The sequence below is a fragment of the Lissotriton vulgaris genome, chromosome 2_1 (assembly GCF_964263255.1).
Source record: "Lissotriton vulgaris chromosome 2_1, aLisVul1.2, whole genome shotgun sequence".
NCBI lineage: Eukaryota > Metazoa > Chordata > Amphibia > Caudata > Salamandridae > Lissotriton > Lissotriton vulgaris.
In genome coordinates this window covers 358,016,556-358,031,880 of record NC_141687.1, presented here as the reverse complement: position 1 = coordinate 358,031,880, position 15,325 = coordinate 358,016,556, and the positions used below count along the sequence as shown (strand labels likewise).

General features: G+C 45.5%; 1 protein-coding gene across 2 annotated transcripts in view; it reads right to left on the bottom strand.

Annotated features, from left to right (window-relative positions):
* Window positions 1-1,320: 1,320 nt before the first annotated feature.
* Window positions 1,321-15,325, bottom strand: part of RAB34 (RAB34, member RAS oncogene family) — a 125,613-nt gene continuing 111,608 nt past the window's right edge. For both annotated transcript variants that reach the window (XM_086955152.1, XM_086955153.1), the window contains exon 11: window positions 1,321-3,818. In XM_086955152.1, the coding sequence (XP_086811278.1) occupies window positions 3,751-3,818 (68 nt within the window). In that variant the 3' untranslated portion in view covers window positions 1,321-3,750. The remainder of the gene's footprint in view (window positions 3,819-15,325) is intronic.

Here is a 15,325-nt window from a genome sequence, read left to right as displayed (position 1 = left end):
TCGAGCTGATGAAGTCGAGTCGATGTTTATCAATATTGAAAGTTGTTTGTTGAAGTTTTAAGAACATTTTTCGCGTCGAAGTACTTGAAAAGTAGATTTTCGAACCGGAGGCGGAAAAGTTTAATCCGAACCTAGTGGCGTAAAAAAACAATCTAAGGATGGAGCCGATGCCCATGAGCATTATAGTCCAAGGAAGGAGTCACCTATCTCGTGACTACAAAGACTTCTTCCAAGAAGACAACAACATGCAATTATCCGAGCCCAACACCAGGTGGCGATCTAATGCAAAGTGTAAAATCTGCAGCTCATATGCCTCAAACATAATGTTTTTAAAAGTATTCTCAAAGGGAAAGCAGTACTTCCTATTTGCGAATGGGTTACTATCTCTTTTGAGATGTCTGTAAAATATTAATGCTTTGCAACCACATTTTGTTAGTAAAACATTAACACATACCACTACGATATAATATGTGGAAGGTACACCCTAAACACATCCCTTCCAAATCCAGAATCACACACCCAAATTGCAATTCTGTAGAATCGCAGTTTGGTGTTTGTACATTAAAAAAGCATTTTTGTGTTTGCTAATCCTTTTGCTACCTCAAAAATACTTTGTACATCTGGTGCAGTGTTTGTAGCATATGTTGCTGTCGGGTGGGGGGGGGGGATAAAGGAAAAATAAACAGGGGAAGCAGACAAATTGTGCTGAAAAAAAAAAAATATATATATATATATATATATATTGGCCTTAATTGAACACATTCTGAGGACATATTAGTCCCTATTATGACTTTTTAACACACATTAATACTGTCAAAGCTTTCACCCTATTAGTACCAGTTTCACAATACAACACAGTAGTCGGCACCTGCAATCTGACCAGTTAATCTTAGCAAACGCTCTCTGACTTAATGTAGCACCACATATGGCATTTCTTTTTAGTTACTTTCGATCTGTTTGACTTTTAAAAACTGCTTTTTTTGTTAAAATCTACAAATTAGGATTATCTGGCAAGTGTAGTGTATCCATTATTATGTGGGAAACCCACCAGCGTCACCAAATTCAAGTGGCTCTGTACTCCGGATAAGAGGTCCTTGCACCTTTTGCACATAATAGTTCACATTCCTGTACCTCCTTTCGTTTAGCGGAAGAAGTAAGTCCTGCTGTTCCTTTAGGATAGGTTGTTCTGGGACAGAGCAAAAAACCGGACCAGGTTCCTTGTTTTAGTGAAAAGACATTAACACACAGACTTCTTACAGGCCCCTTATGCGTCTCCATGCAAGATTTCCAATTATGACGTAATCAGAGAGAAAGTAGGCATTTTTACAAAATTATAAAATTAACTTTATTAGGCATTGCATTCCATTATCAGCCAACCACACATTCACACTAGCACTTTATATACACACACACACACACAACATTTCAATGTACCAAAGTAGAAATGCATCACTTGAAGCAACTTTAACAATAACCATTTAACCACCAGCATTTCTGTAGAACACTCACGAGTAATATTGATCTATAGAGCATGTGCATACATACGGCAATATGTGCATTCTGATTCTGTGGCCCTTTTTGTGGTGACGGCCACAGTTCTGTACCATACATAATACAAAAGTAAAGGTACCTTTGAAACAACAAGATAGTGCATTCCTTTTTTATGATTGCCTGAGCTGCTCGTATCAGGTGATACCTTGGATTGATTAAGGGTTGGAGTGCTGCACAAGTGAGGGTGGGTGATGATGGTGTAAAAGGGTGAAGGAGCAGGATGGTATATACTTATATAAATGCATATATGATATAAGGAGAATATGGATAGGTGTGCTGTCCTACATTGGGACATAACACTGGGAATGTGACTCAGTGTAAGTGTAAATTCTACTGGGAATAACTAGGGGTTGTAAGGTAGAGTACAGGATACATTGACAGCACTTGGAATGTATAAGAGACAAGAAGCAGTCCTACAGACCTCTATGAAAATTAGGCACCATTTTATAACAAAAGTCAGTTTCATTGATTTAATGTTTAAGAGGAATTAAAAAAAAAATATCATCTACTTTTATAGTAGGAATGATAATCCAGGTAGTTTGAAAAAAACAGGGAACTAAATGGTGTTTACCTTCAAAAGGAGGGGTGTACACGTTCTGGCTAACAATCTGTGAACGTACTGGTTAGGATGGTGTATTCTGCAGCTATAGGCTTGATAAAATTAGAAAAGGGTCCTATAGTGCCCAAAATGGATTAGGCCTTGGTAAAACCACTTATAGTGTTGAAAACACTTCTAGAAAAACGACACAGTAGGGAGGAATTAAAACCACATTGACCTGCATCGTTAAAACGACGTGACATGGAAACTTCCACATCTACCTATAGATTTAGGGCAAATCTAAAGAGTCCATTTCTTTAGATTCTTTACTGTTCATATTTTACAACACATACTTATGTTTGATTGATTATATTGCAAACTAATTCATAACTGCAAAACAGATTAACTTATCATTTTCAAAAAATAGGCCCCCGCACGTCCTCTTAAATATTATCCCAGTGAAACAGTCTTTTGCTATAGAAGGGGATGTGACACTGGAGCACCGGTTACAGATGGGATTTGGCTCTGGAGCACTGGTCATTACAGATCACACTGAGAACTTGGCACTCAAGCAAAAGGTATACAATGAAGCACTGGGGATCTGCAACAGGAGAACATGGTGTATAGCATATATAGGACACAGGGTTTGCTTCCGGAGTACAAGATGGACACGACATAGAGAGTACGAGACATGTTGGCAGCGCGTACCATTATGTAGTGGAGGACAGCGGACACTGGTTGCACTGAGGGATTTGGCACCGAGTATATACTTGACAGCTGTGGAGCACAGAATACGTTGATGGCAGATACTGGTTGAACGTGCGGTGCATTTGTGACATTGTGGGAGATTAGGTACCGGAGCGCAGGATATATGAGAGATGTAGTACTGTAAGGCAGGGTACATATGATTAGCATTTCTAGAACTGGAGTATAGAATGCACTGTTAGCGGATACTGGAGCATACATGCACTTGTGAACCTGGGGAGTGTATGGCCCAGGGAACAGAATACTTGAGGAATGAGTCGCTGTAGTGTAGGACACTGGGGATTGGTCCATTGTGAATCTGTTACACGGAAAGTAGATGAGGGAGTACAAGACACTGAGTGCACTGCATTATTTGGCACTGAGCATTGGATAGGTGAAGGACGAAGCATTGCTGTGCAAAATTCTCTGAGTTGAGTATAGAATACAAAATGGATTTGGCATTAGCAGAAATCACACTGGGGCATTTGGCACTAGAGTGCATGATGCTCAGGGAGATTTGGCAGTGCAGTACAGGGTACATGAAAGATTTGCATAAGTCAGGATACACTGGAATAATTGCTGTGTTTCCAATGGAGCACAGTTCATGAAAATGTATAGAATTGTTTTTTTCCACTCCAGTACAGAGTATTATTAATAATTAGGTACTGTTAAGAGATTGAAACTTGGGCCACAGTGGCACCAGATTAATTCTATTAAGGGGCCGGTTGCCAGGGTAAATGTAATGACTAAACAAAGTCCCCTTACTGGCCACTACAACCCAAGGCATGGGATCTGGTAGCTCTTTGGTGTAAAAGGCATGGAGTGTGCCAGTGCCTGGTCTGGGAGAGGACTGGGCTCCTTCAGCAGGGGCCCAGGGTATCTGATGGTGAAGGCACCGGAACTTCTTCAGACCATCTTCACTGGCAGCATTTAGACTTGTTCTTCTTGGCGGGCAGGTACAGGTTACTGTCATTGCTGTGAATTCCTGTGGAGACAAACCGGATCAGTAGTCAGAAGCCTTTCACAAAGTCAGTACTAGACCCAAACCATAAGAAACTAGAAATCACAATCATCAAACAATTACTGCTGCTATTACTGCCTGCACTTTAAAAAGATCGAACCATTGCTGGAATGAGTGAAGAAATTAATTTTAGAACATTGACTATCATGCAGAACACAGCGTGACCACCTCAGGACAGTGATTAATTTTGTGGATTTTATAAAATAGAGCACACATGTGGATTTAGGAACACCAAGTGACCCCATGGATCTCAGAAAACTGAGGGATCACATAGATCTCTAAACACTGAGCAACATTATGGATGTCACAACATAGATGATCACGTGTAAATCAAAACACTAAGTTACCACATGGATCTCTGAACAGTCAAAAAGAACTAAGCACACTGAGGGGCCACATGGATCACATAACAGTGAGCAACCACACACAACTCACATACACAAACTACAGTGATCACACAGCATCATACAGTCACTACACACCCAAGCTAGAGTGATCACACATCATCCTACAGTCACTACACACCCAAACTACAGAGATCACACAGCATCATACAGTCACTACACACCCAAGCTACAGTGATCACACAGCATCATACAGTCACTACATACCCAAGCTACAGTGATCACTCAACATCATACAATCACGTGGATTTCCAAACACTTAAAGACCATTTGCATCTCAGAATACGGAGTATTTTGATCTAGGACACTTGAGTAACCAACTGGACCTCAGAACATGGAGGAAGAGCATAGATTTCAGTATCCTGAGTGACCACATGAACTTCAATACTGTGAATGGCCACAGAAGACAGACAACTAATAGCATGAATCTCAGAATCTAAGTGATCCGGTGGATCTAAGGGCACTGAGTAAGCATGTGGAAATCGGGGAAACGAGTAACTGCAGATATGGGAAGACTAGTAAGCATGTAGGTGTCAAAACACTAGTAAGAAAATAATACAAAACTGGGTGACCATATGGATATGCAAATACAGCACACTCTCGCGGTTATTAAAACACTGAGTAACACATGAATCTCAAAATACTGACCAACCACATGGAATACAAGATACTGAACGACCACATGAATTTCATGGATCTTCATGCAACAAGGGATCACATGGAACTGAGGATAGTTGCTCATCAAACATTTTGGTATAGTGGGTAACAATCTCGTTCTGAAACTGTGGGTATGTCTCAGAGCACGGAGGGACACCATAAACACAGAGTGACCAAGGTGGCTATCGGATTAATGGGCACTGCTCATTTCCTGGAACAGTTAACTATCCACCTTGCATAACTGATCTCTGAGCATCCAGTTAGATCCTAGAATAGTGATTCACCTCAAGGAGATCTTTGGGGACCGAGTGCTCGATGACCAGTGGCCTGATTATTCCAAGGGCCGGGTAACTGAAGTTACCTGCTCTATTGTTATGTTATGTTATGTTAAACTCATTTATTACGCGCACAGATGCTCCAGCAAAGGAGCGTCCTGGCGCCCGACAAGGTAGCAACACAACACAACAGGACAGAACGGGGCAAACGGAAGGAACTAAGGAAACAAGAAAGTTTTTACAGCTCGACGATAAGAGAGCAAATCCCTGAGGGCACGAATCTCAAGGGGAAGGGAATTCCACAACACTGCGGCGCGTACTTGAAATGAGCGGCCGCCAGCCCGGCAGCGCTTAAAACGAGGGACGACAGCAAGTTCTAGGTCCGAAGATCTTAAGGCACGGACCGGGACATAGCGGGTCAAAAGGTTGGAAAGAATCAAGGCAGGGGATCCCTTGAGAATCTTGTAAGCTACACAGAGGACCTTGAACTGGATCCTTCGCGCAATCGGTAGCCAATGCAGCGTGCGCAAGGTGTTAGTAGATCACTAGCCCAGTCGGCTAACTCCACTAAATGTTGGAGCAAATTCTCCTTGGAAAAGTTCAAGGAAGATTATTCCTTTTTTCCTAGTCCTGAAATGACATGCGAAGAAGAAATTTGCCTCCTACAAGAAAACATAGAGATAGCACTTGCCCACTGTTCACGGACTCGCGTAACCAATCGATTAAAATCAAAAACCTCTGAGAAATGGAATGGCCCAGACCTAAAAATTGAAAAAAGAAAATGCACCTCTCTGGAGCACAAATGGAGAACTAGTAGAAACATCGAAGATAGAACATCTTACAAACATCAGTTGAAAATATACCATACTGCCATACGCAAAGCAAAGAAAGACTACCTTTCTCAAAAAATTTTAGAGAATAAAAATTCGTCTAAGGAGCTTTTTAAAATTGTAAAAGATCTTTGTAATCCTCCTAGCCTTACATCCAACTTGACACCATCACAAGAGAACTGCACAAAAATCAGTGACTTTTTTTGTAATAAAATTGACAAAATATATGCCTCTTTCACAAACAACGCCCTGGCCTCTGTGGAGTATCGGACTGACCCGACTTTGCAAACCAGTTGCTCTACCTTTGGCCCATTTTCAGAAGACGAGGTCACTAAAGCCATGTCAGAAATTAAATCTGGCTCACCATGGGATGTGTGCCCACACTTTATTTTTTCTCAACTGACTCCCACAATTGGCCCCGCAGTTACAAAAGTTCTTAACAAGTCTCTGGAGCAAGCTGTTTTTCCAGAAGTTTGGAAAAAATCAGCAGTAATTCCATTACTAAAAAAGGCGGGTGCGGATATAAATGACCCAACCAACTACCGCCCCATCTCACAGCTCCCCTTTCTATCGAAGGTTTTAGAAAGACTGGTAACAAAACAACTGTCAAGTTATTTAGAAACCAACAAACTCCTCGACACCTCCCAAACAGGTTTCAGATCTAATAACAGCACAGAAACAACGCTACTGGCTGTAATGGACGACATTCGTATGCAGGTTGATAAAGGCAAAACGGTTGCCCTGATACTTCTCGATTTATCAGCGGCATTCGATACCGTGTCCCATAAACTGCTAATTCACATACTCGCCGCAAAAGGTATTCAAGGTAAAGCCCTAAACTGGCTGGAGTCTTTTCTATCAAACAGATCCCAGTCTATTTGTTTAGGCAACTTTACCTCCACCCCCCGTAAGATTAAATACGGAGTCCCCCAAGGAGCCACATTGAGCCCAACATTGTTCAATGTATATGTCTCCTCTTTGGCGTCGATTGGCAAGAAATGGGGCATTAATATCTGCTCCTACGCTGATGATACTCAGCTGATGGTTACCCTAAATGGAGATAACGATGCCAAAAGCAGATTACACAACTGCCTGTCAGAGCTATCCAACTGGATGCAGGGCCACTATTTAAAACTGAACGCTGACAAATCAGAAATTCTACTCTTTGGCGGGGCCAAACAGCTCTGGGATAACACCTGGTGGCCAACTACTTTAGGTTCTCCACCAATCCCTACAGCATCTGCTAGAAATCTAGGAATTCAGATGGACACCACCTTATCAATGAAAAGCCATGTCTCCCTAATATGTGGCAAAGGATTTGCCATACTAAAAAGGTTGAAAAGAGTCTTCCCCTGGATCCCACTTGAATGTAGACAGATCCTAGTCCAGTCGCTACTAGTGAGCAGGCTGGATTATGGCAACTCACTATTTGTAGGTATGTCGGACTACTTATTTAAAAGACTACAGCTGGTCCAGAATGCCGCAGCAAAAGCTGTCTGCAATAAGAAAAAGTACGATTCAGCCACAAGTTGTCTGAGAGCCTTACACTGGCTGCCCATGAGACAAAGAGCCACGTTCAAAATGCTATGTATTGCCTATAAATCAATTCACAATACTGGCCCCTACATTTTACGAAATAGAATTAAGTTCTATGCCCCAGCGCGGAACTTACGTTCACAATCCTCAGCCAAAGCAGCCACCACTCGGATTAAGTTATCCAGAATGGGCGGAAGTGCTTTCTCTCACATTGCTGCGAAATGTTGGAATGAATTACCCATCAACCTCAGACTCGCGGATTCCTACCCCTCCTTCAAGAAAAAACTAAAAACCGCACTATTCCCCACATCAGATTAATCAATTGGCTTTCTGTCTACTGCCTGGGTTTCACTGTTATTCTTTCCAGCGCCGTGATATCCTTGCAGGATGAATGTTGCGCTCTACAAATACCCCTAACAATAACAATAACAATAACAGTTGTGGGACAGCATCTAGGTAGGCCCACAACAGCTCTCGCCACTGCATTCTGAACGCGCTGCAGGCGGGTGATTTCGGCCTGATTTAATCCCACTAAAAGGGAGCTGGCATAATCGAGCCGAGAAATTACTGTTGCCTGAATCACAAATTGCCTGGTGGTAGCATCAAAGAATTTTAATACGGGCCATAATCCACGCAAGATGCCAAAGCAGCAGGCCGCCGTGCGCTTAGTATGGCAGACAAAGGTGAGAGTTGGGTCAAGCCACACCCCAAGGTTTTTTAACTCAGCGACCGGAGTTGGCGTAGGACCCAAATCCGACGGCCACCACCTGTCTCCCCAGCGTTCCGTATGCTTGCCAAAGATCATAATCTCCGTCTTGCTTGCGTTCAGCTGGAGACAGTTGGAGGTCATCCAGCTGGCGACCGCCCAAAGTCCGTTCTGGAATCTAGGGGCATCCACATCCGCATCCCCGCTGATCGTAACCGCTAACTGAGTGTCGTCGGCATATGACACCATGGTCATACCCCAATGCCTGACAACCTCAGCCAGCGGTCTCACGTATAGGTTGAATAACGTGGGACTCAGCGAGGAGTCCTGGGGGACCCCCAGATCCAGAGGATGAAATTTGGACTGATGGGGCGGGACGGCCACGCAAAAAGAACGGTTGGCAAGGAAAGAACGGAACCACTGGAGTGCAGGGCCGGTAACGCCAGCTTCCTCCAGGCGTAGCAGAAGGATCGGGTGGGACACGGTGTCAAAGGCGGCGCTCAGATCTAATAGCACCAGCGCCGCCGTTTGACCCGCATCAAGCACGGAGCGCAAATGCTCCACCATATAGAGTAGAGCTGTCTCCGTGCTATGCCCTGCACGAAATCCATTCTGCGTGCTGTCTAAGATGTTAGCCTGTAGAAGATGGTCCGAGAGGACAGAGTTGACATGCGCCTCCGCAACTTTGGCAGGCCACAGAAGGAGTGAGATTGGGCGGTAGTTCTCAGGTTTACCGGCATCCAAGGTTGGTTTCTTGAGGATGGGCATAACTACCGCCCGTTTCCACTTCACTGGAACCACGCCGGATGCTAATGAGGTGTTGATCAAAGAGCGAACCGGCGAGAGACCGTGAGATGTTAGGTCTCTGAACAGAGCTGGCCGTAGAGGGTCAGCCGGAGACCCTGACTTGACCTGCTGGGCCAATTTACCGAAGCTTTCCGGTGTTAAACTCGGGAAAGAATGTAAAGCATCCAGAGTTAGGGGCTTAAGAGGTCTACCGACAGAGGGTACGACTGTGGGAAAGGCTCTATAGATGGCATGAACCTTTTCCAAAAAGAAAGCCACCAAGGTTTCACAGTGTGAAATGGAGCCCTGATGAATCGCAACCACCTTTTTAGCTATAAGGTCTTTCAGGGCCTTAAAAAATAGTTTTGGAGGGGTTAGTACTGGTACGAAATTGCAGGGCGTAATAGGCCGCGCGGGTTCTGCAAACTGCTCGATGGTAAAGTTTTACAGCGGCCAAATACAAAACTTTTTTATCGCTGTCATAAGTTTTGCGCCAGACCCGCTCAGCATGCCTACAGGTGCTTTTGAGCACCCGCAGCGAATCATCGTACCAAGGACTCCCTTGACCCACATTTACACGAAACTATCGGAATAAGTGAGTCAAGGGCCCTAGTGACCCACTCACAGAGGCGGTCGTAGCCCACATCCACGGTTTCAACTGGGCCTAACGGGTCAGTGGACAGAAGATGGAAAAAATCATCAAGTTTTAATTTATTCCAACGTCGTCTAGGGATAGAGCGAACCGTGGGTTTACGGTGCGGCTCATACAGTGGACACTGGATACGCACCAAATAGTGGTCAGTCCAGGCCAGAGGAGATGGAGTGGAGATACTGGCTTCTGCTAGATTAGTGAAAAAAGGGTCTAAGGTATGACCGCCTACATGGGTGGGCTGCAGCACCAACTGAACTAGCTGAAGAGCCTCGAGATCGGCAACAGAGCTGTATACCGCAGGTATAGACAGGTTGTCGTAGTGGAGGTTTAAGTCGCCGAGAATGGAAAAATTGGAGCAGCCTGCTGCCAACGTGCTGATAGCATCTGGGAGGGCCTCCCTGAAAGCCACATCGCTACCAGGGGGACGGTAAATCAAAAGGCCCGAGAATGCAAAATTGGGCGTAATTGAAATCTTAAACAGCGCGCTTTCACAGCCATTGATTTTTTGCCCTTGCCAGTCGCACGGGTAGCAGGACTTGACCGCAAGCGCTATTCCCCCTCCTCTAGAGGCTCGGTTAAGAGTGTAAACCGAGTACTCGGGCGGGAAGGCCAAGTTGATAACGGCCGTGTCGGTCTCCTGTAACCAGGTCTCCGTCACACAGAAAACATCCGGCGATTCCTTACCTATCAGGTCGAGGATATCTTGATGATATTTTACCATCGACCTGACATTCAGGTTCCATATGCATCCTATTGAACCATGTTATGTGGTGTTTCACTCTGAGAATGGAGCTGTAAAAGGGAAAAACTTGATAATCAGTCTGAAAACACTGGTTCATGCTGGCTATTTCAGAAAATATTGTAATACGCAATATTTCCATGCCGTTGGAATTACTAGGACCCCAGTAACGAAATGGTTACTTACGAGGAGTAGTTTTGCAGCCTGAAGAGTTTTATGGATTCAAATACTGTGAATCTCTTCCACCATGTAGTGGGTGGGTCCGGAACGGTGTTTTGTCCTTCTTTCTCTCTCTCTCGCTTGTTTTTAGGCCTCGCCTGGCGACCGAAGCGCTGTCGCCAGCGAGATCTATTGCTACTGACTTGCCTCGGAAGGGAGACAAGACAGTGGCACGCTCATGCCGGACTGAAATGTGAACGCGCGCAAGCATGCTCTGCGAGCCCTTCCCCTTCCGTCCTCGGCAGCCTCATGCACTTTCACTTTCCATTCTCCCCGTCGACTGCACAGCGTGAAATACACTACACAAAATGCCCAAGGTGTGTCAGTGCACTGGCGCTTAAAATAAAATATGCCCCCGATGGAGTGGCCCGCAATGGCGGGAGACCGCTCAGGACAGGCAGTGCTAGTGCCAGCATGCAGCCCCTCTTACCGGGCTGCTGTGCAGAGACTCTTCTCGGCGGCCTGCGCGGGGTTCCAATGCGACGCCCTGCAAGAGCTCCCTCAGAATACGGGAGCCCTGCAGAAACACACCCCGCCTCTCCACTTCACCCGGGCCCCCTCCTGGGACCCAGGACTTCTCAGGACTTCCACCGCTACCGTAGGGCCCTCCCAGCTTCATGGGAGCCCCACATGAACGAGCCACACCAGCCTCGTCACAGCCCATGTCACGGGCAAGGATGCCTGACTTCCCGGTTTTGCTCCAGGGTCCGCTCTTGGAGCTGAGAGAGCGTGAGCTCTTTTCTCGCCGTTACTGCACTCCAGGCGGTAGCTACGAAGGGTTATGTGAGGACAGTGTCTGGGGCTGCTGCTGACGCCAAAGCCACTGCATGGGCTGCCGTTTCAGTTCTGTCAGATTCTGCGTCATGGGGACACCTCTAAAGCCTAGGCAGGCGGCCACCTAGCAATGCAGCCCCTCTTCAAGAGAATGCAATTGTACGTCCTTCGCAACGGTAAGACAGATTTTACACCTCTTCTTACTCCCGAAAGCACCTTCTCGTTTAACTCCTTCGACATTCAAAGGTACGTTCAAAATATAACCGCCTGTGGGGCTGCTGATTTCCAAACCGCTGCGCCTGAGAAAACTTCTTTCATACTTTATTTTCGTGTTTATTCCAAAACAAGTATGATGTGTGCGGGAACTGTGAAAAGTTGTTTTTTGGAGATGTTATGCTTTCGATGGGATCAAATATTCAAACGTCCTTGAAAACAAAAACGTGAACAGCAGTCCTTTTATTGGAGCGTGGACTGAGGCTCAAAGTCAGATCTCCATCTCCCGAGTCCACAGCTTTTTTAGCTTTTCGGAGCTGTTGTTTTGATGCGTTTATAATGCCAGGCATAGCAACTCCCTTACTCATGGACATGTTCTGACACACAGTCACACCTAGGACTGCAGTGTTTCTTTACAATTTCAGCATGGCAAACCGGTATTGTGTCAACTATAATAGTCAATTAATTTTTGCACAGAATGTGAGTATGTTGAGAGATCAAATTCAAAGCCAAACTATCTTGCTGAACTCCATACTCCCCCAAATGCAGCCTCTTTTAATCTCTGTCGTCTATATTTGATAATTGTTCTGATTGTATCCCCATCACCCAGATGACAAATAATAATAACAAGCATTTTCAATGCAATATGTCTTGCATTTGCGAGAGTTTAACTTATTGTCATTGTAAATGACCATGCCTTTTATTGGTGTTCTTCAAAACAGATAAATAAAAGGCTTTGTCATTTACAACGCCAATAACTTAAACTCTCACAAATGCGAGACCTATTGCATTGCAAATGCTTCTTTGTGTGGGCGTTGTCGACCACCATTTGTTGGTAAGTTCATCCCTTGTGTGACGTCCGACGGCGCCTCAAAGGTTCTGATGGTTGGCACCTTCATCAGATTTTTCCCCTCTTTTTTTAAAAACTTCCTCTTCTCTCAGTTTGTTGTTCTCCTTGCCCGTTTGCTTTCCCCCCATTCCTGGGGAAACAGGAGGGTCTCATGTGAATCCAGAAAACTCTTCAGGCTGCTTTTGGTAGGTAACCATTTTGTTTTGCAGCATGAATCCTTTTCTGGGTTCATATGCTGTGCATTTGAGAGTTTGTTAAGGTGTGTGGGGATGCCTATGTTACAACCATGCAGATGTCATCAAGTGGTAAGTTTGCCAGGAATGTCAGGTTTGCGCCATTCTTTTTGGTTCAGTGCGCCCTGGGGCATAATGGTAAGGTCTTCCCTTCCCTTGTATAACATTTTCCGATAGTTTACACTATCGGTCACTCAATTGTCCCCTTGGTTACTGGTGTACTGCTGTTAGACCTGGCAAAGGAGACAAAGAGTTGGTTCCCCTGCCGGATTGTTTTTGTCTTCTGTAGGTAGTACATGAGTGCTTGTCGCACGTCCAAGGTATGAAGTGCCCTCTCTGACTGAGTCTTAGGATCCTGAAAGAAGGCTGGCAGTTGGATGCTCTGGTTGACATGGAAAGGTGGAAGGAACTGTGGATTAGTGCTTAGAACCACCTTGTCTTTGAGGATTTGAAGTCAGTGCTCGCAGCTCGCTGACCCTGTGGAGTGATGTGATGGCTATTAGGAATGCTGTATTTTGGGTTAGAAACCTAAATTCTGTCTTGTGCATTGGTTCAAATGGTTCTGCGTTGAGTTGTGTGCGCACTGTATTCAGGTTCCACAAGGGCGCTGGTGCTGCTCTTGGTGGCGCCAATCTCTTTGGCCCTTTCAGGAATCTTTTCATTACCTGAAGTGTGAAAAGGCTGTTTCCTGTGGTTCCCCCATTGTAAGTGACTATGGCAGCCAGATGAACCTTGAGTAAAGTGTAAGATAGGCTGCAGTCTAGTAGGTGGGTAAGATATGTTCGTAACGTTCTGACCTTGTCTCTAGTCTTTCTTGGTCTCTGCACCAGTGGATATATTTGGTCCACTTGGCTGTGTTGCACTTTCTGGTGCTCTGTGTTCCTGCCGCCCTCAGGAATTCCATCGTCCTATGGGGCAGTCGCAGCCTATGCAGGTAAAAGCAGTAGGGCTGATTTTGGGGGGGATTTGACAGACGACAGAGAGGAAAAACTAAATAATGATTGAAATTTCCCCTGTCCTCTGTCGAAACCATCCCCCACCCGGCCCCACTGTTCATACCTGCATGGGCCGCGGCTGGTTGAAGGTGCTCAAACTCTAGGTATTCAGGAGCAACATTGCAAGTTGGTTCAGAGTGACACTTCTCTGTTCTGCATGGTTAACAGGTCCTAAATTGCTCTAATAGGTATGATTTGTCCTTTGGACATCTCTAGTAGTTTTGAATACCTTGTCTGTCTAACCCACTGCAGTGTGATTATTATGATTGACATTCATGGTTGTCTGGCCTTATCTAGAACCCTTGGGACCAGGTTGATTCGGAGGGAAAGGTGTAGGCAAATCTCCCGGACCAGTTTATAGACTAGGTATTTCCTACGAACAGGAGGTGTGGACACCTGGACACGAAATTTGGGCATTTTGCATTTCCCGGGGTTGAAAGCAAATCTATGTTTGGCATTCAAATGAATGTGTACATCTGTAACAAAACAGGTGCTCATGTAAAGCGCTCTGATACCCGATGTCTCTGGTCTAGTTCACACTATATAAAAGTCTTTAAAAAAAATTTGTTATCCCCTCTATTTAAACACTATGGGGCTGATTAAGAACTTGTTAGGAAGGCCTTCAGACATTTTCCAGAACGAACAAATCTGATTCGGAGTCTGTTTCAGACCGAACCTGCCCCCGTTCTGAACAACCAAGTATGATTCGGAGATCTCGTCTGGGTCGACCGAATCCTTTTTGAATCCGATCCTGTCTGTCCGACTCGTTCGCAGCTGAATCGGGCCGCGCAACGAGCCGGCTTCTGAACGAACATATACGATGCACAATTCTGACAGCCGTATTAACTCGGTATTGGCGAGACAAAACAGCTGTGGGAGTTGGAGTTCGGGGGGCTGTAGCAGGCCCCCCTTCACTTGGGGCCCTCAGAATCGGTTCTGTGGGGGTACCCATGGGTCCCCCTTTCCCTGCATGCAGTGTGGCAGGCACCAGGGGTTGCCCGCCACTGGGTGTATGCTTTTCCTCCATCTACCCCTTTTGTTATGGGAGCCTATGTACGCGTTCAGTATACAGGCTCCCATAGAGTTCAATAGGAGTCTGAGCGAACTGAGTCCGTCGCCATAAGGGTGCATCGGAATCGGTCGCTCGGACTCGCAGAGCACAATTCGCTACGAAAGCCATCTGAGTTGTATGGAGGGCTTTCCTAGAGAGATCATAATCGGCCCCTTTGTCCAACACTTCCTGCTATATATCCCAATTACGGGAGGTGTTCTCTTGCCGGCTTAGTCTGTCCACTTCTGTATTTTGCTTTCCTGGAAAGGGTAATGTTACCAGGGTTGTGTTCCATTGAATCGCCCACTTCCATTTCTTCCAATTGCTGGTGGCCATATTCTTTTCCATATTCAATTCTTTATTGCGTCGCTGCCTCCCTTTCCATCTTCCTCCCCATCAGGTCCATCCTCTAGCTTTCCTTCTCTGGAGGTGGGCCGGATCATGCGGGGACCCTATTCATCTTTCTGGCTGTGGCTACAGTCATGGAGTCCGCCGGTATGTTCTCCTTGATGTACTGGGGGTCCAGAGTAGAAGGCTTGTATTTTTTCTCC